Below are 27,682 nucleotides of genomic sequence, written 5' to 3' on the forward strand. Positions count from 1 at the left end.
TACCATTTTAAAACTAGTTCATTTTTATAAACAGGATTTTAGTAAGAGAATGAAACATGATTGAACAAAGTGATAAGTGTGTAATAAACGATGTAATAGAAATTCTCTGGACAATAGATTTATTCAAATAAAGTTTCTACACAATGTACATCTTTCACAATAGAGTCTTCATCCTTTGGGGGCTTTGAATAATGAATACAAAACTGTTTGAGAGAAACACAGTGTCGGTCTCTTGGCATTTATAGAAGTTACGAAACTGCAAGCATAATTCCTCACTTCATTGATAGATAATATCACAAGTAGGCTACGGATTTTTAAGCATTTATAAAAATGTTCATATGGATGCACATATTCTATAAAGCTATGTATACCAATTAATTAATATTACACGTTATTTCATTTAGAGAAGAATCTCTGTAATCAAATTGAATTCCATAAAGTACGATTTTGCACAAAATTCGTGATTTAATCATGAGTGTGGCAACCAAGACCCGCATGTTTATGGAATCGACAAGCATCGTGCAACACAACGCGTGCAACCTGTTAAATATTCCAAAACTTGCAAGGGTTGTTTCACTAGAGACATGATGGATCGCTAAAAGGTGGATAGTTTAAGCCGGCTGTTGAAGCTTCCTCCAATCATCTCGGCCGACCGATTTCTACTTGAAACACGAGTGTGCACTTTGCCCACGGGTTGCCTCCACAGTTTTTATGTTTACCATCTTAACATCACAAAACACGATTCGCAAGATGGAGTCTTCAATCGATGTCCGAACGTCGAATTCGATTATATCCTAAAATCACTCATTCATGAATATAAGCGTACTTTATCAAAAACTGATATCAACATTTTTGTATACGAATTGAATTAAAATGAAGAAAGAATGATTTCTTATCGTACGAATATTTTGCAATAGGAAGTATGAGAATTCCTGACAGCCTCGTTCAGTATATTGAATTTCTAGCGCGATGTTCTGTCTGTCGATCAACGGTACCTTAAATTAGAATATCTGATATTGTGTACACATTAGTATTCCAGTTTCGATTTACTGCCTACACTATTTGTTCAATTCCACAATGATTCTCGCGCTCATGATCCGTGTTTAAAATTCCTCCTACACAGAGACGAGCAAAGGTCCTTGTTAAGTAAATTGACCGAACAATTGCATTAGATACTCATATTGGATTAAACCTTAAAAACTACAAAGTTTAATATTCTGAATGGTTTTAATTCGACTTATCAGCTTAATTTTAAATACCATCCATCCTTTCATCCCACAGTTAGTATTCTAAATGTCAAGCTTATACAATTTAATTAATTACGCAAAAGGATAAAATGATCACATTAATAATAAGTTAGAGTATTTCATATATACCAATTAATTAATATTACACGTTATTTCATTTAGAGAAGAATCTCTGTAATCAAATTGAATTCCATAAAGTACGATTTTGCACAAAATTCGTGATTTAATCATGAGTGTGGCAACCAAGACCCGCATGTTTATGGAATCGACAAGCATCGTGCAACACAACGCGTGCAACCTGTTAAATATTCCAAAACTTGCAAGGGTTGTTTCACTAGAGACATGATGGATCGCTAAAAGGTGGATAGTTTAAGCCGGCTGTTGAAGCTTCCTCCAATCATCTCGGCCGACCGATTTCTACTTGAAACACGAGTGTGCACTTTGCCCACGGGTTGCCTCCACAGTTTTTATGTTTACCATCTTAACATCACAAAACACGATTCGCAAGATGGAGTCTTCAATCGATGTCCGAACGTCGAATTCGATTATATCCTAAAATCACTCATTCATGAATATAAGCGTACTTTATCAAAAACTGATATCAACATTTTTGTATACGAATTGAATTAAAATGAAGAAAGAATGATTTCTTATCGTACGAATATTTTGCAATAGGAAGTATGAGAATTCCTGACAGCCTCGTTCAGTATATTGAATTTCTAGCGCGATGTTCTGTCTGTCGATCAACGGTACCTTAAATTAGAATATCTGATATTGTGTACACATTAGTATTCCAGTTTCGATTTACTGCCTACACTATTTGTTCAATTCCACAATGATTCTCGCGCTCATGATCCGTGTTTAAAATTCCTCCTACACAGAGACGAGCAAAGGTCCTTGTTAAGTAAATTGACCGAACAATTGCATTAGATACTCATATTGGATTAAACCTTAAAAACTACAAAGTTTAATATTCTGAATGGTTTTAATTCGACTTATCAGCTTAATTTTAAATACCATCCATCCTTTCATCCCACAGTTAGTATTCTAAATGTCAAGCTTATACAATTTAATTAATTACGCAAAAGGATAAAATGATCACATTAATAATAAGTTAGAGTATTTCATAGTTCAGGTATTCTAATTATATACTAATTATTGTTAATTTGAAATTATCGTTGTGACGTTTTAGGCGGTCTCGGATCTGCTACTAGGTGTTTTCTGCATGCCGTTTACGCTTCTCGGACAGATGCTAAAGAATTTCGTCTTCGGCCTGATGATGTGTAAACTCATATCCTATTTTCAAGGTACGTATCATGTGAGAGACTCTAGGGACTCTGGAACCACTACGCCACTACGCATTCATACATAGAAAACGTGGCACGTGCCTTCCATGCGTCGCCGCTAATCGAAGCTATGCATTTTCTATGTGTGCGTGCAAAATAGATCCGGAATCCCTTGAGTCATTTGTAAATTTGGCATCTCGATCTATCTACACTAAATTTTCAATGAATTCAGCGTCTCGCGCAATCTACCTATTTATTATTTAATTGTCTTAACAATTTATCTAAATACGTCAATTTAATTATGCTATTTATTTATCGTTAATCTTTTTTGGGAACATATTTGCCTTAAACATCTCTCGCACTGAATTGAACAGGCGAAAGTTTATCGGATTTTCATTTCAGGTCAATGGCCAAACTAATTAACGATGCTGATCCAATTTGCTTGCTAACATTATTTCAATAAACTTACGTAATTATGCCGGCAATTATATTGTAAATCGTGTTCACAGCCCATGTAGGTATTTAGTTTGCTTAACAAAGATTTATACCGTAGCGCTTGGAAGCTATTTGCCGGCCGATTACTAGCAACCCTATAATTTGCATAATTTAGTGTGATGAAATTCATGTTACGGGTTCTGGTCACCATTTTAAACCGAAAAAAGAAATGTTCCATCTTTGCTAAATACCATAGAATACAATAGTTCACATAGGTCCATGGAACACGGCAGAAGGAAATGAGATCTGAAAGGGAAGAAAATTACAGAAATAATATGCATTATCCTTAAAACGTGTTATTGCAGAGCGTTTTATAACGATTCAAGCGCAGTGATTATCCGAGTGCAAACTGGTAGTAACATTAAGCGGTACATGTAAGAATAATTATAATATTACACGAGTTACGTAGATGAACATTTCCTCGTCGTTTTCATAATTTGTCGAGTGCATTCGCGTCGATTAAAATCTGCCCGTTTTATTATGCAAAAGCGTATATTATTCAAAATGCGTTCGAACCGCCATGAATAAAATTATGAGATTATAAATTCATGATATGTAAACTCATGATTTAAGAACAATTTATTGCATAAGATGCATTTCATTCTATTTGTTATTGTAATTAAAAAGAATGTCATTTAACTTCTCCATCGTGTTTGTTCCTGAATTTTTGCGAAGATTTCGTGACTAAAGGACGTTACCATAGCGTCTCGTGCCGAATGGCACTGGAAAAGGAATAATAAAATGCTGATAGTTTACGGTAGGTATAAAAAAACTTTATTTCCACGGTGATATTAAGACGGAAAGAGTTTTTTCTTTCTCGAGTGAAAGTTAAACGCTATCAGTGCCTCGCGGGCTTCGGAGAGAATGAGAATTTTATATCTCACGAAACAAGAGAAAAGGTAGGTTGCAATGGAAAACAGAAATTGTAATACGATTTTTGATTACTTTATACTATTCCTTTGAGAAATAAGCTTCGCAACAGTTTGAGTTCCATTGCTTTAATTAAACGTTTCATATTTATTCTTGCTCTTTCACAACTGTTCTTTTGACAAAATAATATAATGCAAAGTCCATTGTTTCGTTTTTTATTTGTTACCCGTTTGATGCAAATGATAAATAAAAGAGAATAAAAAATGTTCTCGATTTATGTAATTAATAGAATTTCGTAGAGATTAGAGTAATCATGAAAATTAGCAGCTATTTTACTTGTTAGGTGTTTAAGGCGAATATGTTGAATGAAACTAAGGTACGCCTCTTGAACAGGAAGTTTCCTAGTTGTTGAAGTTCTGTTTACGAGACTTCGTCAAAGGTAACTTTATTGCTGCTTAAAGAACTTTGTGCCTACCTAACAAGTACTACTGGCTGTGTCGTTGACTTTCATTCTGGCTAATCCATTTACGTTAATTAAAAACGCCCTTTAATTATAAGAAACGATTACATAGAGAAACAAATCCAATTTAAGTAAACGATTCTTCTCGATTACACGTCTTTACTTTATTACGATAATCTCGAGGAGAAAATCTTAAAGAAGAAATCCTTTAAATGTCAAATGAAGATTGAATACTACTTATCAGAAAGAAGACTTGTCAAAGGTTTTTTCTTAAAAGGTAACAGAGTAGATATTTGAAATTAGACTCAAGCAAAGACGTAAGTAAAAATTGATGTTCCGCAAAGAACAAGTTCTGTAGATTCTTTGCGTAAGAGAAGATTGCAGCTTCCTAACAGCGTCAAAGATCCAAGTTCTTACCTTTATAATCAAGCAATCAAAAGGGAAGAGACGTGCACTAGGTTTTTAAAACAGAAATAGCTGCTCTATTTTCAATTTCAATAATAGCGAAAAAGTATTAATATCTATATTAAAAAAGTTTTATTCCAAGATCATTATTCATAAAGTGTACCCCTTCATAATCACCCGAAAAGCAAGAGACGTTGAGCTCTCAAAAGAATTTTGTACGTTAGAAGCATCCTAAGAAATCAATTCCTTAAAATATCAGAAAGAACCCTCAGAGGGGTAGAATTACCCAGGGTGCGTTATCTTTTCCTTTTGCTACTTAACGAGCATCAGGAGATTAATTTCTATTGTGGGGAAAGCAGGTATGGAGAAGATTTGTATGAACCGCTGTCTGGGAAAGAATGGCTCGTTCGCGAGGTGAAACCAGAGCTGGAGTTTCCCGTCGCCGCAGCCTCGGTGCAAGATCACGGGTTCAGTTAAGGTCGCTACGAGCTTCCGTGATTGAAACCGTGCACTTGGATTATTTACGAGCGTCGATAAAAAAAAATCATTTTTAACTGCGTGATCCGGATTATCTGGATTTTATACAATTTATTTACTTGAATTCGATAGTTATGCGGGATTTCTTTTTCTACCGCATTGCAGTATTTCTGGTTTTTACGCGATTCGCAGGCTGTCAAAGGATTTCATCGGAAATTTTGTTTCGTTTAATGACAAAATCGCAAAACATGCTGACGTGATTAATTAACACTTTATTAAAATGCACGCTGTTTCAGAACGCATCCGGAGTTGTGAAAACACTGCCTACCGCGGGACTTGGAATTCTATTTTGCTTTTTTGTTAGTTCCGAATGGTCGAACCTTTCAAAGTAATTTAAACAGCGTTGCTTAAAAGCGATTGCAATTTGCGAGTTTCATCTCGTGATGAATAAATGTTATACGATGCCTCGGTCCAAGCATTGTTTTCGTCCTTTTCAATATACACACGAACAGAGATACAATTATCACAAGCTTGGTAAAAAAACATCTGAAATATACACACGAATATATACTAACAATTTTATCAAGATCGATGGTTTATTAATAATGAACTCTGATTAATACGAATACAATGTAATACATTCGTATGCTTTATTATTACTGATATGTTATAGCTTTCCTGTTTGAATTCATTCTAATTAAACGTGACATATAAAATTGAATGTATCTAATTTATATCATCGATTAAATTAATTATTGATTTTATTAAAAGCGTACTGCGCCTTGATTTAGCTATATGAAGTAGAGGAAGTATGCTCACGTATTACGTTCTTCAATCCAATATAAAAAAAATTAAATCGTTTTGAACTGTGTCCGAATATAAATAGGAGTCACAGTACGTGTATATTGACGAGAATCTATTTTTTTCTTGTATTATTTTAACTGAAAGGAAAAATCGTGGAGTGGAATACGAATGATTATATCACTTTACAGAAATACGTATGTACACATTGATGGTTCATACTGACATGCAGTACGTATGTACATTCAAAACGCAAAAAATTCAAAAACAGTACATGTATTACACATATTTCAAGAGGGAAGCTTTTCTGTAACATCACCATTAAAAAAGGATTTAATTTGTAGTCAAGCATTACGTTCGATAATTACATTGTAGTACAGCTACGTTTGAGTGCAAAACATCCACTGGAAGCGAAATTTTACTATTATATACGATTAATGTCGTGGTTCGATTTCACTTTGCTTCAAATCTAAATAAATTCCACTTGTATTTTGAATATACATATATGCACGTATGTACCTATTGCTAATTAATATATAGCCCTATATATATAGCTATATATTCCTGAATGAATCCCTTTTGAATTCGAGATGACATTCACCGCGACAGTTTTGAATTATTATTCATGTATACACGATGTCCGGTTTGTATATAAATTCATATAAAATGGTCATTTATCACAGACATTTCAACTATCACATTAACTCAGTCTTGCTCGAAATCCTTTCAGTTCTCATCACAACTACTGCGTTATTCTGCTGCAGTGCCTCTTGTTGACACAAGTCGCAAACCGGATCGTCGCGTCTTAATCAAACTGAAAACGGTGTAATTAACAGAGACGTAGTTTAGTAAGTTACATTTGAACAGAAAGCTCGAATTACCTATCGTCATTCCTTTGAAGTTTCAAGCTTGTTATCATGAGATTGAGACGACTTAGTTAAAAAATAATATGAAAAATAAAACAGATATAATTTGAATCGCAACATTCAGGAGTAATTTTTTACAGTTCTTTATTTCGCTACATACCTTTTGAATGAAATCATAACTATTTTATTAACTAAAATTAATTAAACCAGAGGTAAGGAGGTAATTAACTAAACCAGAGGTGCAAAGAATTCTGTTTATTTTCGTACGTTTCTCCACGAAAGGGGAGAAACGGTTGTTACGATTCAGCTGGATATTGAGGCAATCTTGCCTCGCGACCGATTCCTTCAACACAATGCGAAAAATCTCATCACTATTTCTGGATTATAAGGCGGAACAAACGGCGCTTTATATAATGCTCGGAATAAAGGGGATAAATTTAGAGATTCGCCACAGGCATCGACGGGAAGCAATTTCATGGATGATTTCTCGATCGAACATGGCACAGAATTATCGAAGATTCAGTGTACAACTGTAGGGATTATTTAGCTTACGGGAATTAACCATATCCTAGATTAGAAATTGTTCGACGTTTACCATCGACTGATTGCGATTGCAAACGTTGTTAACCGACCAGAGAGAGACTCTTCAGTCCACGAGTTGCAGTTAAGAGGAACCAATTAATTGTATTGAAGTCATGTGATGTAGATAGCTTTATACTAATATATTATTATATTTATTGTACGAATTTTGCATTCATGTACGCGAAAAACTAAACAAATGTAAATAATAAAGTCGTTGAATCATTTCGTATCTATGAAAAAGTAGTCTTTCAATCTTCCCACTTTTTCTCGTTGCCCATGATAACACATTTAGCTATTCAGAGCAATCAAACTCCTTTTCAATTTTCATGGTCGAACATCGATTGGTAGCTCTGTTTTTCAATAAGAAATATTTATATGGAAATATCGTAGATGCATTTGTGTGTACTTATGAATTTTCATGAATATTGGGTAAAAATATTTTGATCAGAATTTGTCTACCGTTCAATATCAAGTGGAATCGACTTTTATTTTTATCCTTTTCAGCCGTGTCCGTGTCAGTAGGGGTTTGGACACTAGTCGCGATTTCCTTGGAACGTTATTTTGCAATCTGTCGGCCGTTGAAGTCCAGAAGATGGCAAACCCGATTTCACGCTTACAAAATGATCGTCCTGGTATGGACAGCCAGTCTTACCTGGAACGCACCGATCCTCGTGGTATCGCGGCTCAAAAGTTTACGTGGAGGTAAATAATTTGTTCCATCATATTTACAATTACAATTTTTTAAAACATGTGTAAAATTGTGAAGGGAAGCAATTTAGTATACATGAAGCATTTGGATAGTTGTATATTTTGTTACACACATGCTCAATTGCTAATACAAATCTTTCAGTAGTTTCCAATACTACTAGTACTATAAAAACATGGACAGAAAATTTTTTAACAGACATCAGTTTAAAGGGTAGAAGAAAGTAGGCCGCTGAATAGAACGTATATCGCCCAGTGTCAATATCTTCATTCGTTCACGAGATATAGAGCTCTTGCACAGCATACGCGGTAGACAGAACGACAATTCAAGTTCATCGGCAGACCTTCCGTATTCAGAAATGTTATACTGTACCTTTTGTCTAACAGTGCTAAAAAAAAACTTGATTATGCACTTGTCAGTGAGAAACGAGAAAGTTCAAAACGAATCGATCAGTTCGCAAAGAGATATGTTCGAGAGTGTCATTAAAATTTTAATAACGGTGAAATTTCAAGGATTCTTACAAATATTATTTCAATGATGAAATTAACTGTTGTCCTCAATCACCCGTTTTGTGACTAACATTTCCCCTGAAGTATTTCTGAAATTCTAAAGCCTATTCATTTGTGAACTATTACACATATGCATGTATAGAGGAATATTCGTACTGTGCCATCCATAACCGATTGTTGCATTAAAGCAGAAATGGAACTGGTCTGTATAAATTGATGGAATAAACGTTATTGTGTGGTATCGATGAAATTTTATTGCAATTGACAGTCAATACAATTAATATTTTAATACGTTCGAGACATACTATTGTATACTGACACGATTTATTATGCTTATAAAGATAATTGATTAAAATTGTATAATAAATGATTGTGGGTGTAGGTGATAAATTACTGCAATAAAAAAAAAAACAGGCACCTTCCTCTATTCTCTCTTGAAAATAATTCTCTTTTATGCTGGCAATAAATTATCTCGCAGAAATATTTACTTTCCTACATATTATACTGTGTATAGAAACGTGTGAACAATTCCCATTGGTTCTTATACTTCGAAATTTTTAAAATGATACAGGACACTCGGGAACTGATTATATAACATCAATGTCTTGACGTAATTTCACAATTACATCACGATTCAGCGATCTTGAAAGTACTTTTACAAGCATCACCCTTAATAATAATTAATGGAGCTCTTTTAGGTAGACTTTCATTCTCCGCGTGGCCGTCTTTATTCCCTCCATTTTCATCCTCTCATGATTTTTCTTAGAAATCTCGAATTACAGTTGACTGCGCTTTAGCTTGCCGCCTCCGGCTCATCCCCGTTGATTTATCTCGTAAAAATTTATAGAAAGTTTGGCGTTCGCTGTTCCAGGTAGGCGTAAATGTCGCGAGGAGTGGCCTAACGTCGAGACCGAGCGGGCGTACAATCTGTTTCTAGACGGGACCCTTCTTTTAGTTCCTTTAATCGTGATGAGTCTGGCGTACTCTTTGATCGCAGCGAAACTTTGGCGTGGTCTGCGCCAGGAGATACGTCAAACGTCGTCCTGTCAACAACGTCGTGAGTGGATATTTCTTTTATACACTGAAACTGTTATTCATCCTCAATGCTCAACACTATCGTACAAATTAGTCCAAATTGATTTTTCACCAGAAGATTTTGATTTGGTTTTATTAAAGCGAAAGGAAAATGAAAATTTTTATTTTACGCTTTTGACTCATTTCATTTAATCTGATATTTATCCTGTCGCTCACGTTTAATTGAAAATTAATTACCTTCAAAGAAACATCAAACCAAGAGAAACTTTCAATAGACTGTGCAAACTCAATTTTCTCGGATACAATGAGTCGAATAGAAAATCGGAACCACACTCGATTTTTATTTTCGCGTATCGAAAATTGAGCGCTTCTGCAGTAGTTCGATTAAATAGATTTTCGTGTATAAAGAGGATAAAATCAAACACTAATCTGACATTGAACGGATCTATTGTTCACTAAATTACTGACAAACAATTTTTCAAGTCAGAAATAAATTTCCATGTTTTGTCATAATAAATTCTACGTATCTTAATGGAAATACAGCATCGAAGAAAACGGATTGCACAAGAAACATTAAATGTTACGAGAGCTTGTTTTTGTGCATGTCCAGAACAAATAACGTGCTCTGTTTTGCAGTAGAGAAAATGGAATCGAGCGGAAGGATGCGAAATTCAACGTACGACAAAGATGGTAATCGTGGCGCAGACACCACTGTCGTCCTGAATTCACGTGGCGCTTCCTCGAGATTGAGACGAGGATTTTCAGCCTCCAGTCACGGTTACATCCAAGGAGCTTCGCTAGGACCGCCGTCAAGGGTAAGAAATTTGCGATCGAATGACGTCGGGGCTAAAAAGTGGGTCGTCAGATTTTAACTGACGCCAAACCGGATTGACGAGGGGCCGCGGAAGTTTATTCTGAATCTTTTAAAACCAGACAGCAAGGAATTATTAATAGCGTATGATGGAAACAACATAAGAAATAATGAAATTGAAGTAATGTGATTTTTAAATTTCCGTTCTCCTATGAGTGTTGACGTTGTTTCCATAAACTGGTAATATTTTTCAAAAACAACTATAATGATGAAAGTCATACCTACCATTCCCGAGATCCGACCAAAATTGGTTTAGTGCTGTCCAGTTTAATAAAGTCTGTAAGTACACATCGTGCAATATTTACAAACGTATATTTTAAGCTACATTTATTGAATAAAACGCAAATTCGCAGCGTTTCAACGCTGAATATTTCTACAGGTCTTTAAGCACTAAAATATCCCAGTAATTCCGAAATAAAATGCAATTATAAATATTTAGAAAGAAAATATTGTGACGTTTATAAAATTGATTTTAATTATGTTTTAAATATACGGTATTTGGAACTTGTAGTATTTGCCTGGATGGAACGCTATTCGTTCGTTTTAATCCAATTTCGAAGAGTGGATATCTTAAAAGACTTTATATGGAAATTACCTTAGTCGTTTAACATCTTCTTCTGATTAATCTACTTAGTTCTTGTAGTATATTTACATAATCAGATCTATTTTCAGTTTGCCTCGATTTATTGTTAGATCCACGATTGGAAAATTTTTTCCACCACTATTGGTAAACGTACTATCTATTCTAAGAATAAATCAGATTATATTTGTCGTAGAAAGACGTTCTTACGTGACTGATTATATCGAATGCGAAAGGTTCCACTACATAAAATTCAATAATTTTCTTGCTGCTCAATTCCCAGTTGACAGTCCGCCAATTGCATTTTGATATCTTTTCCCGAGAAATTCATACTTCGTCGATTCCCTACTACTCACTCAATTCCACTTGCGTAATTATTACCATAAGCGGAGATTACCCGTTCTCAAGTTTCGACGTATTCGAGGACGTTTCCATTCCACTTATATAAAAGAGCATTAACTCTGCCCGTGAGACTAAATATACAGGTAGAAACGCAATTTATAATTCTCAAACGACTTGCTAACTTAGAATCAAATTTGGCCAGCAAGTTGAAATCGAGAATAACTTTACAGCGTTCAGAGACTTATGATCATTAAAGAGCAACTGTCATTACGGAACATATTTATTTATCATGTTCCCACATTTGTCACTATTTTCTATTTCATTTCTACAAAATAATAAAGTGTCTAAAATCAAGACATACATGTGAAATCGGAGATCAATATCGCAGACTATTTCAAGTCACAGGTTATTGTAACAGAACATTAATGACATAATCTATGATCTCTTTAAAAAGACGCGCATGCAACGGCCGAAGGTCTCCAGGGTGCTAGCTAGGAAATGTGAGAGATCGGATTTTTCTCACGAAACGAGGGTTCCGGCCCGCGGCAATGATGGTAACTGCCTGTCAAGAGACGCGAAGGATTCTACCAATGAGGAACAACAAAATACCAGCTACTCATTCGACAGGCAACACGCTATACGTAGCAACTACATGACCAAGAGCATCGAAGCCAAGAAGAAGGTGCGTGAACCACTAGAAAGTTGAAAATATTGTAAATTCGTACGTAATGAAATAATAAAAGATCTATCAATATCTTATTCGTCATTTTTATTATCAACGTTTACAGACATTTAAATGTATGCATTCTTATCTTCTTCTTGCTATAAAGTAACGTGGCATTAATATCTTTATAACGAGACATGAATTACAAAGAACGAGAATTTTGTCAACTGTAAAATCCATGAACGAGTGAGAAAAAGGTGGATTATGACAAGAATATTTAAAGATCGTTCCATCTAAAATATAACAATCGTTTGGTGTGCAATTTCGAATACTTTGCAATTAACAATTGTAACATTACTTTGAAAACCTTTTTCAGAGAAGGGATTTGAAAATTGCCCGACCGATGGGTCAGAACTTATTTGTGCACCTAACAAATTCGTAGTAACACAATTTATTCTTTCTGTTTCAAAAATTGCCGACGTTCGGATTTCAGGTGATCAGAATGTTATTTGTGATCGTGCTGGAGTTTTTCGTGTGCTGGGCGCCTTTGCATGTGATCAATACCTGGTATCTTTTTACTCCGGAACTGGTCTATTCCATGGTCGGTAGCACCGGTATCAGTCTCGTGCAGTTACTCGCCTACATTTCCAGCTGCTGTAATCCTATCACGTACTGTTTCATGAACAGAAAATTTCGACAGGCGTTCCTCAGTCTTTTCGACTGCCATCGTTGCTGGAGGTGAGTGATCAAACGCAGTTCTCGTTTTCAAACATCACACGTTTTAGCCACACACCTGTTCTGTCGAATATTATTTTTACGCTGGAATTAATTAAAACCACATACGTCACGTTTTGCGTTCTTTTTTTCATTTTTCTTTCTAGTAAGCCCGTAAATAATTTTTCATCCTCCATTATATTCTCCTTTGTTGCGGCAACTCGATATTCTTGTTTAAACATCCTCTTATGTACGCCACAAAGCTATACGTAATGAAAACAGTCGACAGTTGTTTTTTACTTTTGTGCTAAAGGTACTCTGCGTATCGGAATTGTTAAGTAACGAACTAGTTGAATTCTATTCGCCATTTGCTAATCGTGGCATAAATGTAAAAATCGGCCGTAATTACTCAACTTCGCTGGCGAACGCTGCAGTTACAAAATGTTATTAGCGCGCTTCCTGAATTTGAAAGGAAAAGTTTGAAACCTGTTTAAATTAACGCGCTCCGAGGAAAATTTGCGGATTGTTTTATCTAACGTTATTGTGTGAAACATTTTCCTGGGTATCGATGATCAAAAGTTTGAAATGTACAATTTCACTACCGTGGCGCATAGTTCTCGGACTGGATTAAAATCGATGTGTGTACGGACGCGCGGATTTGTTCAGGGAAAAACTATTGTGCTCGAATTTTAGAGTAGGATGTCGAAACAGCGACATCGCAATGGCAACGATCAGGAATGCCACTCAAGTTGGGAACAACAGTGAACTAAGCGGAAACGAGTCAACGGTGTACCTAGCAAAATCTTCTCTTCTCACCAGATCCGGTACGGCGCCTTGTCTAATTTTTCGCTAGACTATGTGAACGCATTTTCAAACTCTGCAGACTTGCCTAGTTTCATTTATCTGCAGATCAATACATCAGCCAAAAAAGCAATTTCAGTGTAAATTTTAATAAAACGACGTCATTCATAAATGCATGTACCGCGCAATAAATTGCAGCACATTTTATTATTTTGTCTTCTATTTTTAAAAGCACAATAGAAATATTTAGATCAAACGGACTACAAGTGATACGAACATTCCGTCACAAATTGTCAATTGCATTCAAAAAGGAAGGAACATAATGTTTCGAAATGGAAGTCGAACGAGGTTCGTTTGGTCTAAACGCACCTTGTCTTATCTGATTCTGTAGCCTAAGGTTTTATACACTATTTTTAATTTTATTTATCTCAATGTACGTATATTCAATCCAAATGTGTACGTACTACGTATAAGACTGTACAACGAAAATTGCACGTTGCTGTCCGAGCACATTTCGCATCAACAAAAGGTACTTTAATCATTTATCCCTAATTCCTGGTTTACGGAAGTAAGGATAAACTAGTAATGGATCGAATGCTGATCTACATACTTTCTGATACACTTCCACCAGTCATTACATTACAGAATTTCGGGTAAAACTCAGTTTGCAGTTCACCTGTGTTTCCATCACGAGACCTCGTCCTGAAGTTCATTATTAAACTAGACATCGTAACTTTCAAAGGGTTCGAAATAAAGCTCGAATCACTTTACCCTGAAAGCTAACGCGCGTTATACCGTAAACGGGACACACCATAGCCGAAGCGTATCGCTATTCTTTCCTATTTTCTTTCAATTCCTAAACTCAAACAGCTCAAACAATTACCGTACAAACACAGTTGAATGTTTCTATAGATTTTAAATTTGCACAAAGCCAACACGCGATTCCATATAAGGAAAGTTACAGTCTTCTTTATTTCGCGTTGAACAAACTAGCTCCCACACCTTCTCCCGGTATATCGATTTCCGACGAGGTTGAAACTTGAACACTTCTATCTGATAACGCGATTCAATTAAACACTGTACAAATTAAGAAATTGCACGAGATGTGACGCTGTGTTTACAGAAGTGACGCGGCTCTTGGAGGAGGAGGACCGCGTGTAGTGCAGGCTGAACTCTTGTTACGATCGAAATCCGAGGGCGAACGTACCGTTGTTGCACATCGGTGACAAACGAGATGACTATTTCTTAAAGATATCATGGCGTCCTTCCACTGACAGAGTTCTGTTGCCTCGCTAACAAGAATCCACGGTGTTACTCGTTGAGAGCATCCCAGGTACACAGCGTGCGTACAACCTTGCTCTACTGACTGATCATGCATTCCAATCCTATTTTCAATTGGTAGATACGTACAAAAGTTTTCAAGCAGTCGTATATTTCAATCGCACGACGTAAGTGATCTATTATTAAGTATTTTATACGATATGTCAATGTCCATTGAATTAAAAATGATTTTAACAAACGAACGAGTAATCTGCTTGAAAATAATAGTAAATTTTGTATTTAGATTTTTTTCTTGTTTAGAAATAATACGTCCGGATTTCGATCTATACATTTTTATGTGACTTGTAAACCAATCTTTATAATACATACGAATAAATATTGAATTTGATTAACTACTTTTATAGTAAACAGTTTTAATACGTGTAGATCTCGTCAGGTAATTAAGTATTCCGTTTCATTTTGTACCATGATTGAAGTGCAACGAGAACAGTTTTATAACACAAAACATGTAATTATCTTTCGCAAGTTCTCATTTCGTTAAATGCGTCCGACTTTTATCAAGCATTCGCGTTTCTGTTACAGAGAAACGTGATCGCCTGCGAAATTAATTTCTTGCACTCCGTACCATAACGACCTCTCTTCGTAAAAATATTATGTCGTTATAATTTCTGTTGAACGTAATTTCCACGAATGAATTAAACGAACGTTTCACCATTAAACGTAACGTGGAGAGCTAAATATTGGACTAATTAAATAAAAATTAGCAAATGGAAGGATCTGGCATGTTTCACATAAAAACATTAAATCTGCGCTTATTGAAATATTGATTATCGCAACGTCTACCAATCTTGCTGTTTTAAATACGCACCGGAAACTGCCGCATATAATATAATCCAAATACCGGGCATAAAAATTAACTTATTATTGGAAAATGAAACTCGTCATATTTTTCGGTATTTGTTGCTTGTTCATCACGAAGTACAAAATAGACATGTTTAAAAGATGTTTAGGAATAACGAGAACTGGCGATGCGGATAATACACCATTGGATCATCCTATATGAAATATGTATGAGGTGACAAAGAGACAGTAAAGAATAACAGAATGAGTAAAATTGGACTTTTGAATTGGTTCTGTGAACTGAATGAAGATTTTTATTTTTATGCATGCTACGTAATTATTGTATCAAGTGAATAACTATAATTATCTTATGGGATGACTAATGAGAATGACAAGTACAACTTTATTGGCATGTTAGATTCATATTAGCTTCCCAGTTTATGTTATTATAAAACGCTTGCCCACAAGCACTTCTGTAAAAACCGGATTAATCGTAATCGAAATTTGCATCGATGCAGAATGCTGCGATGTCTTCTCGTTGCATAAGATAAAGATTTCATCTAACTGTGATAGTAATAAGTAGTAAAAATGTTCGTTATTATATTTAATGGCCAGATTGACGCAATAAGTACCTTTGAATTTTTCTTTTTCTAGCCGATGAGCTATACGTATAATGTCGTATTGCATAAGTGATGTAGATAACTCACGCGACTCGAAAATGTATTAAATGTCCTGACCCTAACAGAAATGTCCCATTCATGTACAATATACAATGGAGGTAATAAAAATCCCGATTTAACCATTATCGGTAATTGTGATTGTAAGAAACATATTGATGTAACATACATATGTATATACTGAGATTCCATTAAATAAATACATAAATCTTTGAATTTCGTATGTACCAAGTCGTTGCAATCGTAATAGAAACCCGTTCCAAATTCACGTTTAAATTAGTATTATTACTATGTACTAATACTTAGACTGCGGATTTTATCCATTTATAAAAACCTGTATGCACAGAAATGATAAAAAATTCATTCAATGTCTGAAGACGCACGAAATCTCAAAAGTGAAATACAAATTATGATTTTTAAAGTAGAAAAGTTAATTCCTGTTTAGATTTCGTTTTCCACATTGACATTACAAATGGTTTATTTTTGCATTCTATTGATACATGTTACATTTAACTTTATTCATACTGCATTACGCGTGAAAAATAATTTTCGTTTAACGTGTCCACATTTATGAATTCATAAAGTGTTAATCTAACTGTAATGGAAAATAATATATGATTATAGGAAGTCACTGACAATCTGAATTTATAATTTTATACATATTAACTACATTCAACTCATTCCGGTGAAATAGATTTACTAATTTGAATTAAATGTCATTTTAATTAAACAATGAGGTATTTGAATTTTTATCATTCGACGTAGATTTTCACGTCACCGCCTTCTTCAGAATAATTATTTACGATCGACGCTTAAACTTATATGATAATTAATATGAACCGGTTGTTAATTACTTCGTGCATCATATCTGAATAAAGATCAGATCTCTCTGTCTAATTGTGTTGGAACAATAGTCTGTTTCTCTTTTATGTTAAATATGAATAAATATTTATTGAGCAGGAAATTATTAATTAAATATTTTTGGTAAATTTCCTGTTAGTTCGTGACGTATCATTGTGCAAATAGATATGCCTAGTTGGAAACAGCGAAAAGCGTAGATATTTAAAAATCATGTGCGATGCACCCGAGCGATGGTCATCATTGATTGTCAGATCAAACGAATATTTGTCCAACCTTGCAAACGTTTATACATACATGTACACGGTTATCTGAAAAACGTGTCTTTTTCATTCAATTTGCATTCCCTCGATAATTCAGCGACAATCATCGAATATTTCGCATGCTCCCCACGACTACACGGAAGTCTAAAAAATGTCACAGGTATGCATACGTGCTCGTGTACTCGAATTCGCATAAAACTACACGTGCCTACACGACAACTATAAAATAAATGCAAATGGGAGGTGAAATAAATATAAAAATGCATTGACGTTATTGCACATTGTTTTAACTGTTATTTCGCGTGTGATTGGAACGCTGAAACATGAGCGTACTCTATACTTTGGTAAAAAAAATTAAATAGAATCACCTCAAGTTCTCAGTTTGTATCCTAGCATAAATTCATGATTTTTCTTACCTTACACTTTGTATTATAGTTCAATTTGTAAGCAGTTTCCCTCACGTTCAATGATTTATATTCAGTTAGTTCAGTTCAAGTATATAAGTAAACTTTGTTACAAAACTTTTGCAATTGCAATAAAAATAAACTGTCCAAAGTATTCTAGTTGCATGGATTCATGGCTCAATATAATAAATTTCAAAGGTAATTGTGTCAACTCGACTTCGATATCCAAGTTATTCCGTGCACATAAAAACGTTCCTGATACAAACACTGTGTTCTATAGTTCATTCCGTGCCGAATTAATCTGAGGCACCAGAATAATTTCTGTATCGCGCTATACGAATCTACAGAAAAATTTACCTCTTTGAAATGAAAACAAACCTGATTATTTTAATACGTAACTTCGTAACAATCTGATGGACTTCTGTGAAATAAAATATGTTTCCTTGACACGACATTTTGCAAATTAAATAAAAATATATAGAACTTTTAAATAATTTGATCGATGTATTCATCAAATTACGAGTTTCCTGAAGATTCCAATATACAAAATTGCCTAATCTGCGAATTTTCTGTTACCACCCTCAGAGTTTCAATGGACACTACGGAATGTAGTTGGAAAACATTTCGAAGAGGTTTGCTCAACATTTCGTAACTGGTTAAATTCGAAATTCTCGAAACTCAGCACTTCCTTATTTCCCAGAAGATTCAAAGTTATGTCTGCTTACGCGAATTGGATGGCCCCACAACACTAGTACTTCTCCTATATGCAACTTGGCTTCTGTATATTATAGTATCCACCTACTGTTACTTTCATATTGTTCTACTCTAATTTTACTTTTATATATTATATCTATTCTATACTTTATATCTTTACTTTGTATATGGGCAAAAATTGAGTAGTAAACACATTTGCAGGTGAATAGGAATACATTTATTTAATTTTTATATGTACATAAGAGCATTGAATTCAATAAATCTTAATTTAACTGTAAAAGAATTGTGGTCGTCGTTTTTTTGCATAATTTCCACAGTGCCTAATTAGGCAGAACATCTAGATTTTGGAATGCATTTTCCAGAATTATTTCTGATCAAGCCTTGGTTGCATTGGCAGCTGGGGACGCATTGCTGAAACATAATGATTCGGCTAATTCTTGGTTCCTTAATTTTGTGCATGAAATAAATGAGAATTTATTATAAAAGAAAGTAGTATCAGATTTAATCTTTTATGTGCACTTGTCGCGGAAAGGTGCACTAGAATTTAATACTAACCAGAGTACAGATAGGGTTTGGGTTTTTGCAAGTTGGTGGGCAGGCACTACCACATGAATTCCAGGTTTCATCCTGCGGGCAAGCACCTCCTTCCCCCATCGCAGCTATTTACGATCATTAAGTATTATTATAATGCTCCAAGTTATTTAATTAGGAAGGTTCCAATATTATTAATGAAATTACAAATTCCTAGTAAATTATGTCCAACAGCGTTCACAATTCATAAAGAAAATTCTCATTAACACAGATATTCGTTGGAACGAGGTAATTGAAAATATGTGTAAGTTATATGGATTTTTAGCGACTAACAAAGAAACCAGTTAATATATAATTTATTATTTTTGCACTACTTACAAACAGAGAAGATGGCCAAAATGGCGAACAATACAAGAAGAAGGCGAGACATATCGACGTTGGTGTATTTTCTGGTTCGTTGGAATCTGACGAAACCTCCAAGCATGATTGCTCTCTTTTATACTAGGGAATCAATTGTCTGTTTCCTCGCTTTGTTTGCCGACGGTTTAAAATGAGTTGATAATGAAAAATTACGAGAAGATCCAGAGAGCAAATTGTTTAGCAAATACATTATCGCTGATTAATGAAATTTTCCTTTAGTCGTTTAATAAACCAAATCTATTTAATTCAACTTCTTACTGTTCTTTCGAATTTACCTATGATTGTAATAAATAGAATTAGACATCTTAGCTACTCTGGTAATTTTTTGCACCTTTGCCGTCAATTAATATTAAACTGGAAAATTTGAATAATCATTCTACCGTGCTGCTACATCTTTTAAATCATTATTATTAATGATATATCGTATTGCATTTCTATTTCTTTAATAATTGGTAAACTCGCGAAATATCGATTAAATTGAAATATTAAAATGATTAAAAGAGGGAAACATGTTTTGCATCTGACTGTTGATTTTATCTGATTACTGTACTTTAGTGATTAATTTGTTTACAAGACGATAAGTTCAGAAGGAAACCCTCCAGATGGTACATCTCATTCTGTTTGCACGGCCTTACGCATTCGTGCATAATACAATGATACTGTATCAACTCAAAATTACATCAAATCAAATCTGCATCAATTGCGCTACTCCATTATAAAATAGCATTGCATTATATCTTAGCACAGATATTAATCGTTAGATGTTAATCGAATAAGAGTAAGGGATAATGGAAATGCGAAGCACCTATATCAGATTGACTGAAGCTAAAAACGAAAATCGATAGGCATCGTGTAGGAGAAAAACGACTTCGTAAATCAATTAAGCATGCGCGCACTAATCTGAAAAGCTTATTGCCAACGAATCAATTAATCAACGAGTAGAGGAGAAACTCGCACTGCACGCCTAATAATATTCGCCATTACTTTTATATCTCCTGTATCTGTTGCAATTAAAAATGGCATAATCGTATCTGGAACGACGATATGAGAGAACTGGAAATTCTGAAACAAACGTATAAGAAAGTCCTTTGGTAAAAATATATTTATTTCGCAATCTGCGATATTCTATCGTTCAGAGATATTTCTCCCCTTGCGAGGTCGCATTTTATTGTTGAGCGAGCCACACGTTTATACAAACATGCATGGCTTTCCAGAAGAGTGGAATTTAATCTATGCCAACGGCGGGTACTACATAGTACACACCTACAAAGAAAAGTAAACGAAACGAGCGTGCATTCTTTTGAGATGCATTTCTTTTTTCGTCTGTTTAAAAACAAACACAGTACCGTTAACTTCCTACCGTTGCTCGTTATACATATAAATTGTTAAACATCTTGTTCCTTGTGACAAAGTGAACAAATGTTGAATTATTTTAGAAAACTCGTTGCAGTTATAACAACAACGAAATGTAATAATTGACATTAAAAACAGTTTGAAACTCTTCGGATCTAAAGTCTGCTACTTAAATTCTAGAGGAAATGGTTAAAAATCTGTATTATTTATTTCATGTACAATTGATATTTTAACTTATATAATAATGTTTTTCATGAAATCCTCTTGATGCGATTTTGTACACGTCCAAAGCGATATATTAGCGTGAGAGGATTAACAACTTGTAGCTTAGCGCTATCTTCTTTCATCCCAGTGCGCTCCATGTAGCATTCCATGTCTTCAGCATAACTTGAGGAGACATCATCCGCGAAATAGATTAAACGGGGAAGTATCACCTTATGCAATCAATTTCAGGTTGGATGAATAACATTCATAGCTTTGAGGGATCTACTACATATTTTACCAGATCAGGATTATAATTTATCAAACTATACATATACATATGTATAGCTCGAAATACTAGACTCCATTTGTAATTTGTGTTATAGCGTTCTAAATGAAAAATATAGAAAAGTGTATGACATTTTAGTATGGAAAAAACTAAAACTTTTAACGAATAAACTGAAATAATGAAAATGAAAAATTGTCCTCGATATTGGTTTTTCGGAAGTTCCATTTTTCAGTTAACTTTCTGCCGTACTTGCTTCCCGTTTCAAAGTCCATTAATCAAAATTATGTTGCATCACGTTTATAAAATATTTTCAAAAGTTCACCGATTTTTGTCCGCATACACGCGACGTAATTTCAATTTACTTCTATTGTACTCTTTTTTACGCTTATTAGAAGAAATTTTCCTATTTTGTACATAAATACTCTTTGAACAGAGTTAATATGGTTTAATATTGTAAGGAACAGAGAGCTGTAGAAGTATAATGATTTTTTAGATTTTCGTTTATTATATTATTTGTTACATTTTTGGAATAACATCTACGTTGCAAAAAATGAGAATTCAACTGGAGAACGGTCGGAATATTCGGATTTGTGAATCCCTGGGGCAGGCGTCATGACTTTATTGCCTGCAATAAAATCCTTCTGAATTATATATTGCTCGTAAATATCGATCCACTCTTTCCAGTCATTCTCTATAAAGATTTGATTTACTCTTTCTATTACAATTAATGATATCGAAGGAATGCTTATAAAAATATTGTTATTCATTGGAATGTAAGAATACAGGAATTCTACGAATTCTACTTAACTTTACAGCCTCTTACTTTCTTAAATCATTGTTTTAATTATATTAATCAAATTGTTTATTGCAAAAACTTTTTCTTTGTCCTAGCGAGACATATTTCAGACAAAAGTTGTAGCTCTAGTTCCCAGATACAAGAAAGATGCAATTTTCTTCCAATTCAAATAATGTAGGAATAAAAATTGTGAGGCATTCTTGAAATTGTCTGCTCGCTTCTATCGAGGATTACGATCTCGTAAAAATGTTATATTTGATTCTATTGCGTCCGGATTTTGACGAAACACATCTCAGCATTTTTATTTTACGATCTTTGACTAAATATTGTATAGTAGCATGAGAGAGAAAATTTTCTCTCTGGTAGCATTATCTTCCCGATGTACTTACCACTTGCTACTTGCCTAACATCAGGCGCCGCTCGGCACGACGCGCCGCGTAGCGTAGCCGTAGCCAGTTGACGAAATTCCGAGCTTGTGAACATACAGCTCGACCGATACTGATACCCTCCATAGCATGGTTGCACACAACGTGTTTAAGACAAATCAAGTACTGAATGTATAATTACAATGTCAAACAAGAAGAAAGTAAAACCATTTTATCCGAAAAAAAAGAAAATACCTGAAACAAAAATAATATCGGAACTACAGTCCAAGTATGATGCGGTAAGCTTTAATCGTCTGATCTCAATTGAAAAGAAATGCATGTTGATGAAAGTTGTATGATTGCAGATTGATGAAACGAAAATCACAAAATTTGCAGACCTTCCTCTGTCGTCAAAAACTTTGAAAGGTCTGGCAGAAAATGATTATGTTGAAATGACAGATATCCAAAGGCAAAGTATTGGATTAGCATTAAGAGGCAATGACATTTTAGGAGCAGCAAAAACTGGCAGTGGGAAGACCCTAGCATTTCTTATTCCAGTAAAGAAATTAATTGAATTTGTTGTGTGTGACATTTTTATCATATTAATTATAGATAATATAGATTTTTAATCGTTTAAGGTTTTAGAGATATTATATTGCAAACAATGGACAAGATTAGATGGACTTGGCGCATTAATTATTACGCCAACCAGGGAACTTGCTTATCAAATATATGAAACTCTACGTAAAGTCGGCAAGCATCATGATACTTCTGCTGGTCTTATTATTGGTGGAAAGGATTTAAAATTTGAGAGAAAACGAGTGAATCAGTGTAACGTTATTATATGTACTCCTGGACGTTTGTTACAACACATGGATGAAAATCCATTATTTGATTGTGTAAATATGCAGGTAAGTGCTGCAACATGCAGATAAGTAATTTTAATAATTAAAATATATTTTTTCTTGAAATCGTAGATATTAGTACTGGACGAAGCTGACAGATGTTTAGACATGGGTTTCGAGCAAACAATGAATTCTATTATTGAGAATCTACCATCGGAACGACAGACTCTTTTATTTTCTGCAACGCAGACGAAGTTTGTATAGTTCTCATAAAATACATACAATATTTATTTCATGTAGTTACATTATATTCATTTCTTCTTACGACAGATCTATAAGAGATTTAGCCAGATTAAGTTTGAAAGATCCCGTGTACGTATCTGTACATGAACACGCCACACATACTACACCTGAGGCACTTCAGCAAAGTTACATTGTTTGCGCCTTAGAAGATAAAATGTCTATGTTATGGTCATTTATACGAAATCACTTAAAGCAAAAGATTATTGTATTTCTTTCAAGTTGTAAACAGGTATACATCTTCTTAGTATTATTACTTTTTCAAATTATTAAACAATGAGAACGATGGTAAATATTAATTATTTGATAGGTCAAATATGTGTATGAGGTATTTTGTCGTTTACGACCTGGCGTGAGCTTATATGCACTTTATGGTACTTTGCATCAACTTAGAAGAATGGAGATTTATGAGACGTTTTGCAAGAAACAATGTGCAGTTTTATTTGCCACGGATATTGCTGCTCGTGGATTAGGTAAGGATTCCTATATAGAAATATTAAAAGGATTCAAAGAAACTTTATTAGGAACCAATAAAATAAATTGTAGATTTTCCTGCTGTAAACTGGGTTGTACAAATGGACTGCCCCGAAGATGTAAACGCGTATATACACCGGGCGGGTAGAACAGCCAGATTTCAACGAGGCGGTGAATCTTTATTAGTCTTACTACCTTCTGAAGAGAAAATGATTGAGAAATTGCAGGAACGAAAAGTTCCAATATCCATGATACAGTAAGTTAAAATTACTTTCTTAATGTAATTGGTTCCAAAGGATTGTTCAGAAATATTGATTTTTAATTTAGAATTAATCCAAAGAAATTGCTATCTCCACAACGTAAAATGGAAGCACTATTGGCAAGAGATGTTTCATTAAAGGAGAGTGCACAAAGAGCATTTATAGCATACATTAAATCTGTGTTTTTAATGAGAGACAAAGAAGTTTTCAATGTTCGTGCATTAAATACTGATGCATTTTCAAGGTGATCATGAATATTTCTAACAAGTATTAAAAATTAATAATCGTAATTATGATTTTATAGTTAGTTAATTTGATTCTAGATCTTTAGGCTTAGCTATACCCCCAAGGATTCGATTCCTTCAAAGAATAGATCAAAAACAACGGCAATCAAGTAATAAAAATTTAGAAAAAAGGCAGATTGTTACAAACACTGAATCAAAGAATGATGAAAATGAACAAAGAAATATTATTAATTATAATCACAGTAGCGATGAGGAAAACGAAGAAGAAATTGCATCTCAAACAGCAATTTCGAATGATTTTGTAGCTGGTACGTCATTGAAAATGTTGACAATTGAACTGTTATAAATAATAACTATGTCACATTCTTTGTTTTGTACAGATGATAGTGATGATGATGATATATTAACTGTAAAAAGAAAAAACATAAATTTGGATGATATATCAGTTACTGTTAATGACAAGGAGAACGAAAGTGTAAATAAGAAGAAAGTAGTTACAAAAACCGCAGTAGCTAAAAAGATCCTCCGAAAAAAGATAGTACCAAACAAAAAAATTACTTTTAATGAGGAGGGTGAGGTATGATACACTTTTTCTATACGATTACAATTACAATGATTCCTCGAGCCATATTCATAAAATATTCTATTTATTAGGAATTATTGAATCCTGCCAAAGTTAAAGTCTCGAAATTAGCCAAAGAATACGAGAATGAAGAGAGTTCTGGAATTAATATAGAAATAGCTAAACAGGTGTTACGTGAAGAAGATAAGTTTGATAAGCAACGCTTTAAAGAAAAAGTAAAGGAAAAACATAGAGAAGAGAAACGAAAATTAAAAGCTATTGACAAGAAGAAGGCTATTGATGAAGACGATCAAGATGAAATTGAGGATACTGCAGATGAATATAATAGCGATAGCGAATCCAGTGGACCAGATTTATCTTGGTTACCAGATCCAGATAAAATTTACGGTGAACGACAAGAAAATGATGAAACATCGAACGCTTCCGATATATCAAAAAGTGCAGACGAAAGCGAAGAAGTCGGCGAAATACATAGGTACCTTAAAACTATACAATAACTAAACATGTTATAAAAAAAAATATATATCGCTTTATTTTTAGCATCATCTTTGGTAATGATAATTTCTTTTTACAGACCACCTAAACGAAAACTGATAACGCAAAAGGAATACAAAAAGAAGAAAAAGCAAAAAACATTTTCCGTGATAGATGATACAAATCTAAAAGCAGACGAGGAACTAGCATTGCAACTTTTACAACATTAGATTCTTACCTGTAATACAGAATTTTAATGATCTTTGTATATTCTATTGTACAACGTTTTTTTTTATAACAATGTTACTGCCTAAGTAATTATTGCGTATACCATCGATCTATCAAATAAATCACAATGTTTTACATGAAGTAAAATAAATTATATCGACTAGTATACAGTATATATCACTACAAGCCAATATTTGTTTAATAAACTGTCATGATCGAAGTTAAACAGATGTATAGATATGACATAATCACAAGGAAATATTTTTGACGAGATGCATGCGAAGAATAATGTATATCCCAAACAGCTCATATAGATAATTATAATACGTAATTTCTAATTGTACTAGTACTTATAATATATATTTTACAATGTTTCAATCTTTATTATTTTACATAAAATATTAATATAATACAAGTATCAAATTTGTCATTTTAAAGTTAGAAACTGGTTTGAACAGATTGCGATTTACACAATATTATAGAACTGCTTTAATGGGACATGCAATTACTGCTCTCAGATATAGTGATTATAATATTTTTACTAATCAACTAAATATTTGTACTAAAAAGCAAGACTGTATCAATAAAATATATCTTATCAGTCTTAAACAGATGCTGTTTTGATGTGTTTCATTATAGTATCAACAACTTCTCTACTAGTAGCTTGTCCACCAAGGTCCCGAGTATGAACACCTTGATTTATAGTTTTATTAATGGCATTCTGAATTAAAGTAGCATGAGTCTTGTGTCCAAGATGACGTAACATATCGACGGCAGCATTTAACATCGCAATAGGATTAGCAATATTCTTTCCAGCAATGGCTGTACCAGTGTTACGAGTACCAGGCTCGAACACTGTATAATGATCACCATAATTTTTACCTGCTAGCAAGCCAGCACCACCTAACAAACCGCATACTACATTCGATACAATTGCTCCATATAAATTGGTCGTTAATACAATATCAAATTGATGTGGATTGGAGACCAATTGCATGCACGTATTATCAATGATCATATTATTATGAGTAATGTCTGGATAATCTTTCGCAACATTTTTCGACGTTTCTAAGAACAATCCATCAGATAGCTTCATAATATTTGCTTTGTGAACTGTGGTAACCTTCTTCCTTCCATTTCGTCTAGCATATTCAAATGCGTATCTAGCAACACGTTCGGAATTTGCACTTGTGATCACTTTCATGCTTTCTACAACGCCTTTCACACTTTCATGCTCCAGCATAGCATATTCTCCTTCAGTGTTTTGTCTGACAATGACGATATCAATATTTTTATGACGCGAATTCACTCCTGAATATGATACGCAGTGCAAGACGTTTACATAAAGATCCAACTGATTTCGGAGAGCAACGTTTCGAGAAAGTACCTCAGCCTCTGTGCTACGAGTTTCGATGTTTCCCTTTAATGCTACACCATTTCTACGAATCGATGTGATAGCATAATGCAAGTCATCATTGTCATCTGCGTTTGGGTCGATTTCAATATCCTCAAAATCTACTGGTACACCTGCATAACTGAAAACCTATAAATATATTAAAAAAAATTATAT

General features: G+C 34.1%; 4 protein-coding genes across 14 annotated transcripts in view; 2 read left to right on the forward strand and 2 right to left on the reverse strand.

Annotated features, from left to right (window-relative positions):
- The window catches only part of LOC108629934 (cholecystokinin receptor type A), a 24,844-nt gene extending 8,007 nt beyond the window's left edge, over positions 1-16,837 (forward strand). For 9 of the 11 annotated variants that reach the window (XM_026817695.1, XM_026817696.1, XM_026817701.1 and 6 more), the window contains 8 exons: positions 2,440-2,554; positions 7,994-8,191; positions 9,576-9,761; positions 10,376-10,554; positions 11,987-12,214; positions 12,690-12,934; positions 13,604-13,734; positions 14,835-16,837. In XM_026817695.1, the coding sequence (XP_026673496.1) occupies positions 2,440-2,554; positions 7,994-8,191; positions 9,576-9,761; positions 10,376-10,554; positions 11,987-12,214; positions 12,690-12,934; positions 13,604-13,734; positions 14,835-14,872 (1,320 nt within the window). In that variant the 3' untranslated portion in view covers positions 14,873-16,837. The remainder of the gene's footprint in view (positions 1-2,439; positions 2,555-7,993; positions 8,192-9,575; positions 9,762-10,375; positions 10,555-11,986; positions 12,215-12,689; positions 12,935-13,603; positions 13,735-14,834) is intronic. The other 2 variants (XR_003389792.1, XM_026817704.1) reach the window with 2 other exon arrangements.
- A 2,122-nt stretch (positions 16,838-18,959) lies between these two features.
- LOC108629928 (chymotrypsin inhibitor-like) lies at positions 18,960-19,815 on the reverse strand. The gene is made up of 3 exons (XM_018032890.2): positions 19,658-19,815; positions 19,304-19,407; positions 18,960-19,159 (listed from the first exon to the last, which is right to left on the reverse strand). Exons 1-3 carry the CDS (start codon positions 19,761-19,763, stop codon positions 19,073-19,075), a joined length of 297 nt encoding a protein of 98 aa, XP_017888379.2. The 5' UTR covers positions 19,764-19,815; the 3' UTR covers positions 18,960-19,072.
- Positions 19,816-22,808: 2,993 nt separating this feature from the next.
- LOC108629976 (putative ATP-dependent RNA helicase DDX10) lies at positions 22,809-26,181 on the forward strand. The gene is made up of 12 exons (XM_018033009.2): positions 22,809-23,002; positions 23,069-23,260; positions 23,342-23,614; positions 23,681-23,802; positions 23,879-24,080; positions 24,159-24,321; positions 24,395-24,578; positions 24,650-24,826; positions 24,906-25,135; positions 25,208-25,404; positions 25,482-25,885; positions 25,985-26,181. The coding sequence occupies exons 1-12, from the start codon at positions 22,907-22,909 to the stop codon at positions 26,112-26,114; spliced, it is 2,370 nt and encodes a 789-aa protein (XP_017888498.1). The 5' UTR covers positions 22,809-22,906; the 3' UTR covers positions 26,115-26,181.
- Idh3g (Isocitrate dehydrogenase (NAD(+)) 3 non-catalytic subunit gamma) lies at positions 25,917-27,655 on the reverse strand (the record flags this gene model as incomplete). The annotated part of the gene is made up of 1 exon (XM_018032891.2): positions 25,917-27,655. A coding segment is annotated over one exon (939 nt), but the record flags the coding sequence as incomplete, so codon positions are not given.
- Between the last annotated feature and the right edge of the window lie 27 nt (positions 27,656-27,682).

This window comes from Ceratina calcarata, unplaced genomic scaffold (assembly GCF_001652005.2).
Source record: "Ceratina calcarata isolate Rehan_Ccalc_2016 unplaced genomic scaffold, ASM165200v1 scaffold60, whole genome shotgun sequence".
NCBI lineage: Eukaryota > Metazoa > Arthropoda > Insecta > Hymenoptera > Apidae > Ceratina > Ceratina calcarata.

Bases quoted from the DNA above. Each gene is read 5' to 3' on its own strand.
- LOC108629928 (XM_018032890.2), bottom strand. From the start codon at position 19,763: ATGCTTGGAGGTTTCGTCAGATTCCAACGAACCAGAAAATACACCAAC. The intron at 19,408-19,657 runs GTAAGTAGTGCA...GATCGTAAATAG, and splicing joins TTTGGCCATCTTCTCTGTTT to CTGCGATGGGGGAAGGAGGT. The intron at 19,160-19,303 runs GTTAGTATTAAA...ATTATGTTTCAG, and splicing joins CAAACCCTATCTGTACTCTG to CAATGCGTCCCCAGCTGCCA.
- LOC108629976 (XM_018033009.2), top strand. From the start codon at position 22,907: ATGTCAAACAAGAAGAAAGTAAAACCATTTTATCCGAAAAAAAAGAAA. The intron at 23,003-23,068 runs GTAAGCTTTAAT...GTATGATTGCAG, and splicing joins TACAGTCCAAGTATGATGCG to ATTGATGAAACGAAAATCAC. The intron at 24,081-24,158 runs GTATACATCTTC...ATTATTTGATAG, and splicing joins TTCTTTCAAGTTGTAAACAG to GTCAAATATGTGTATGAGGT.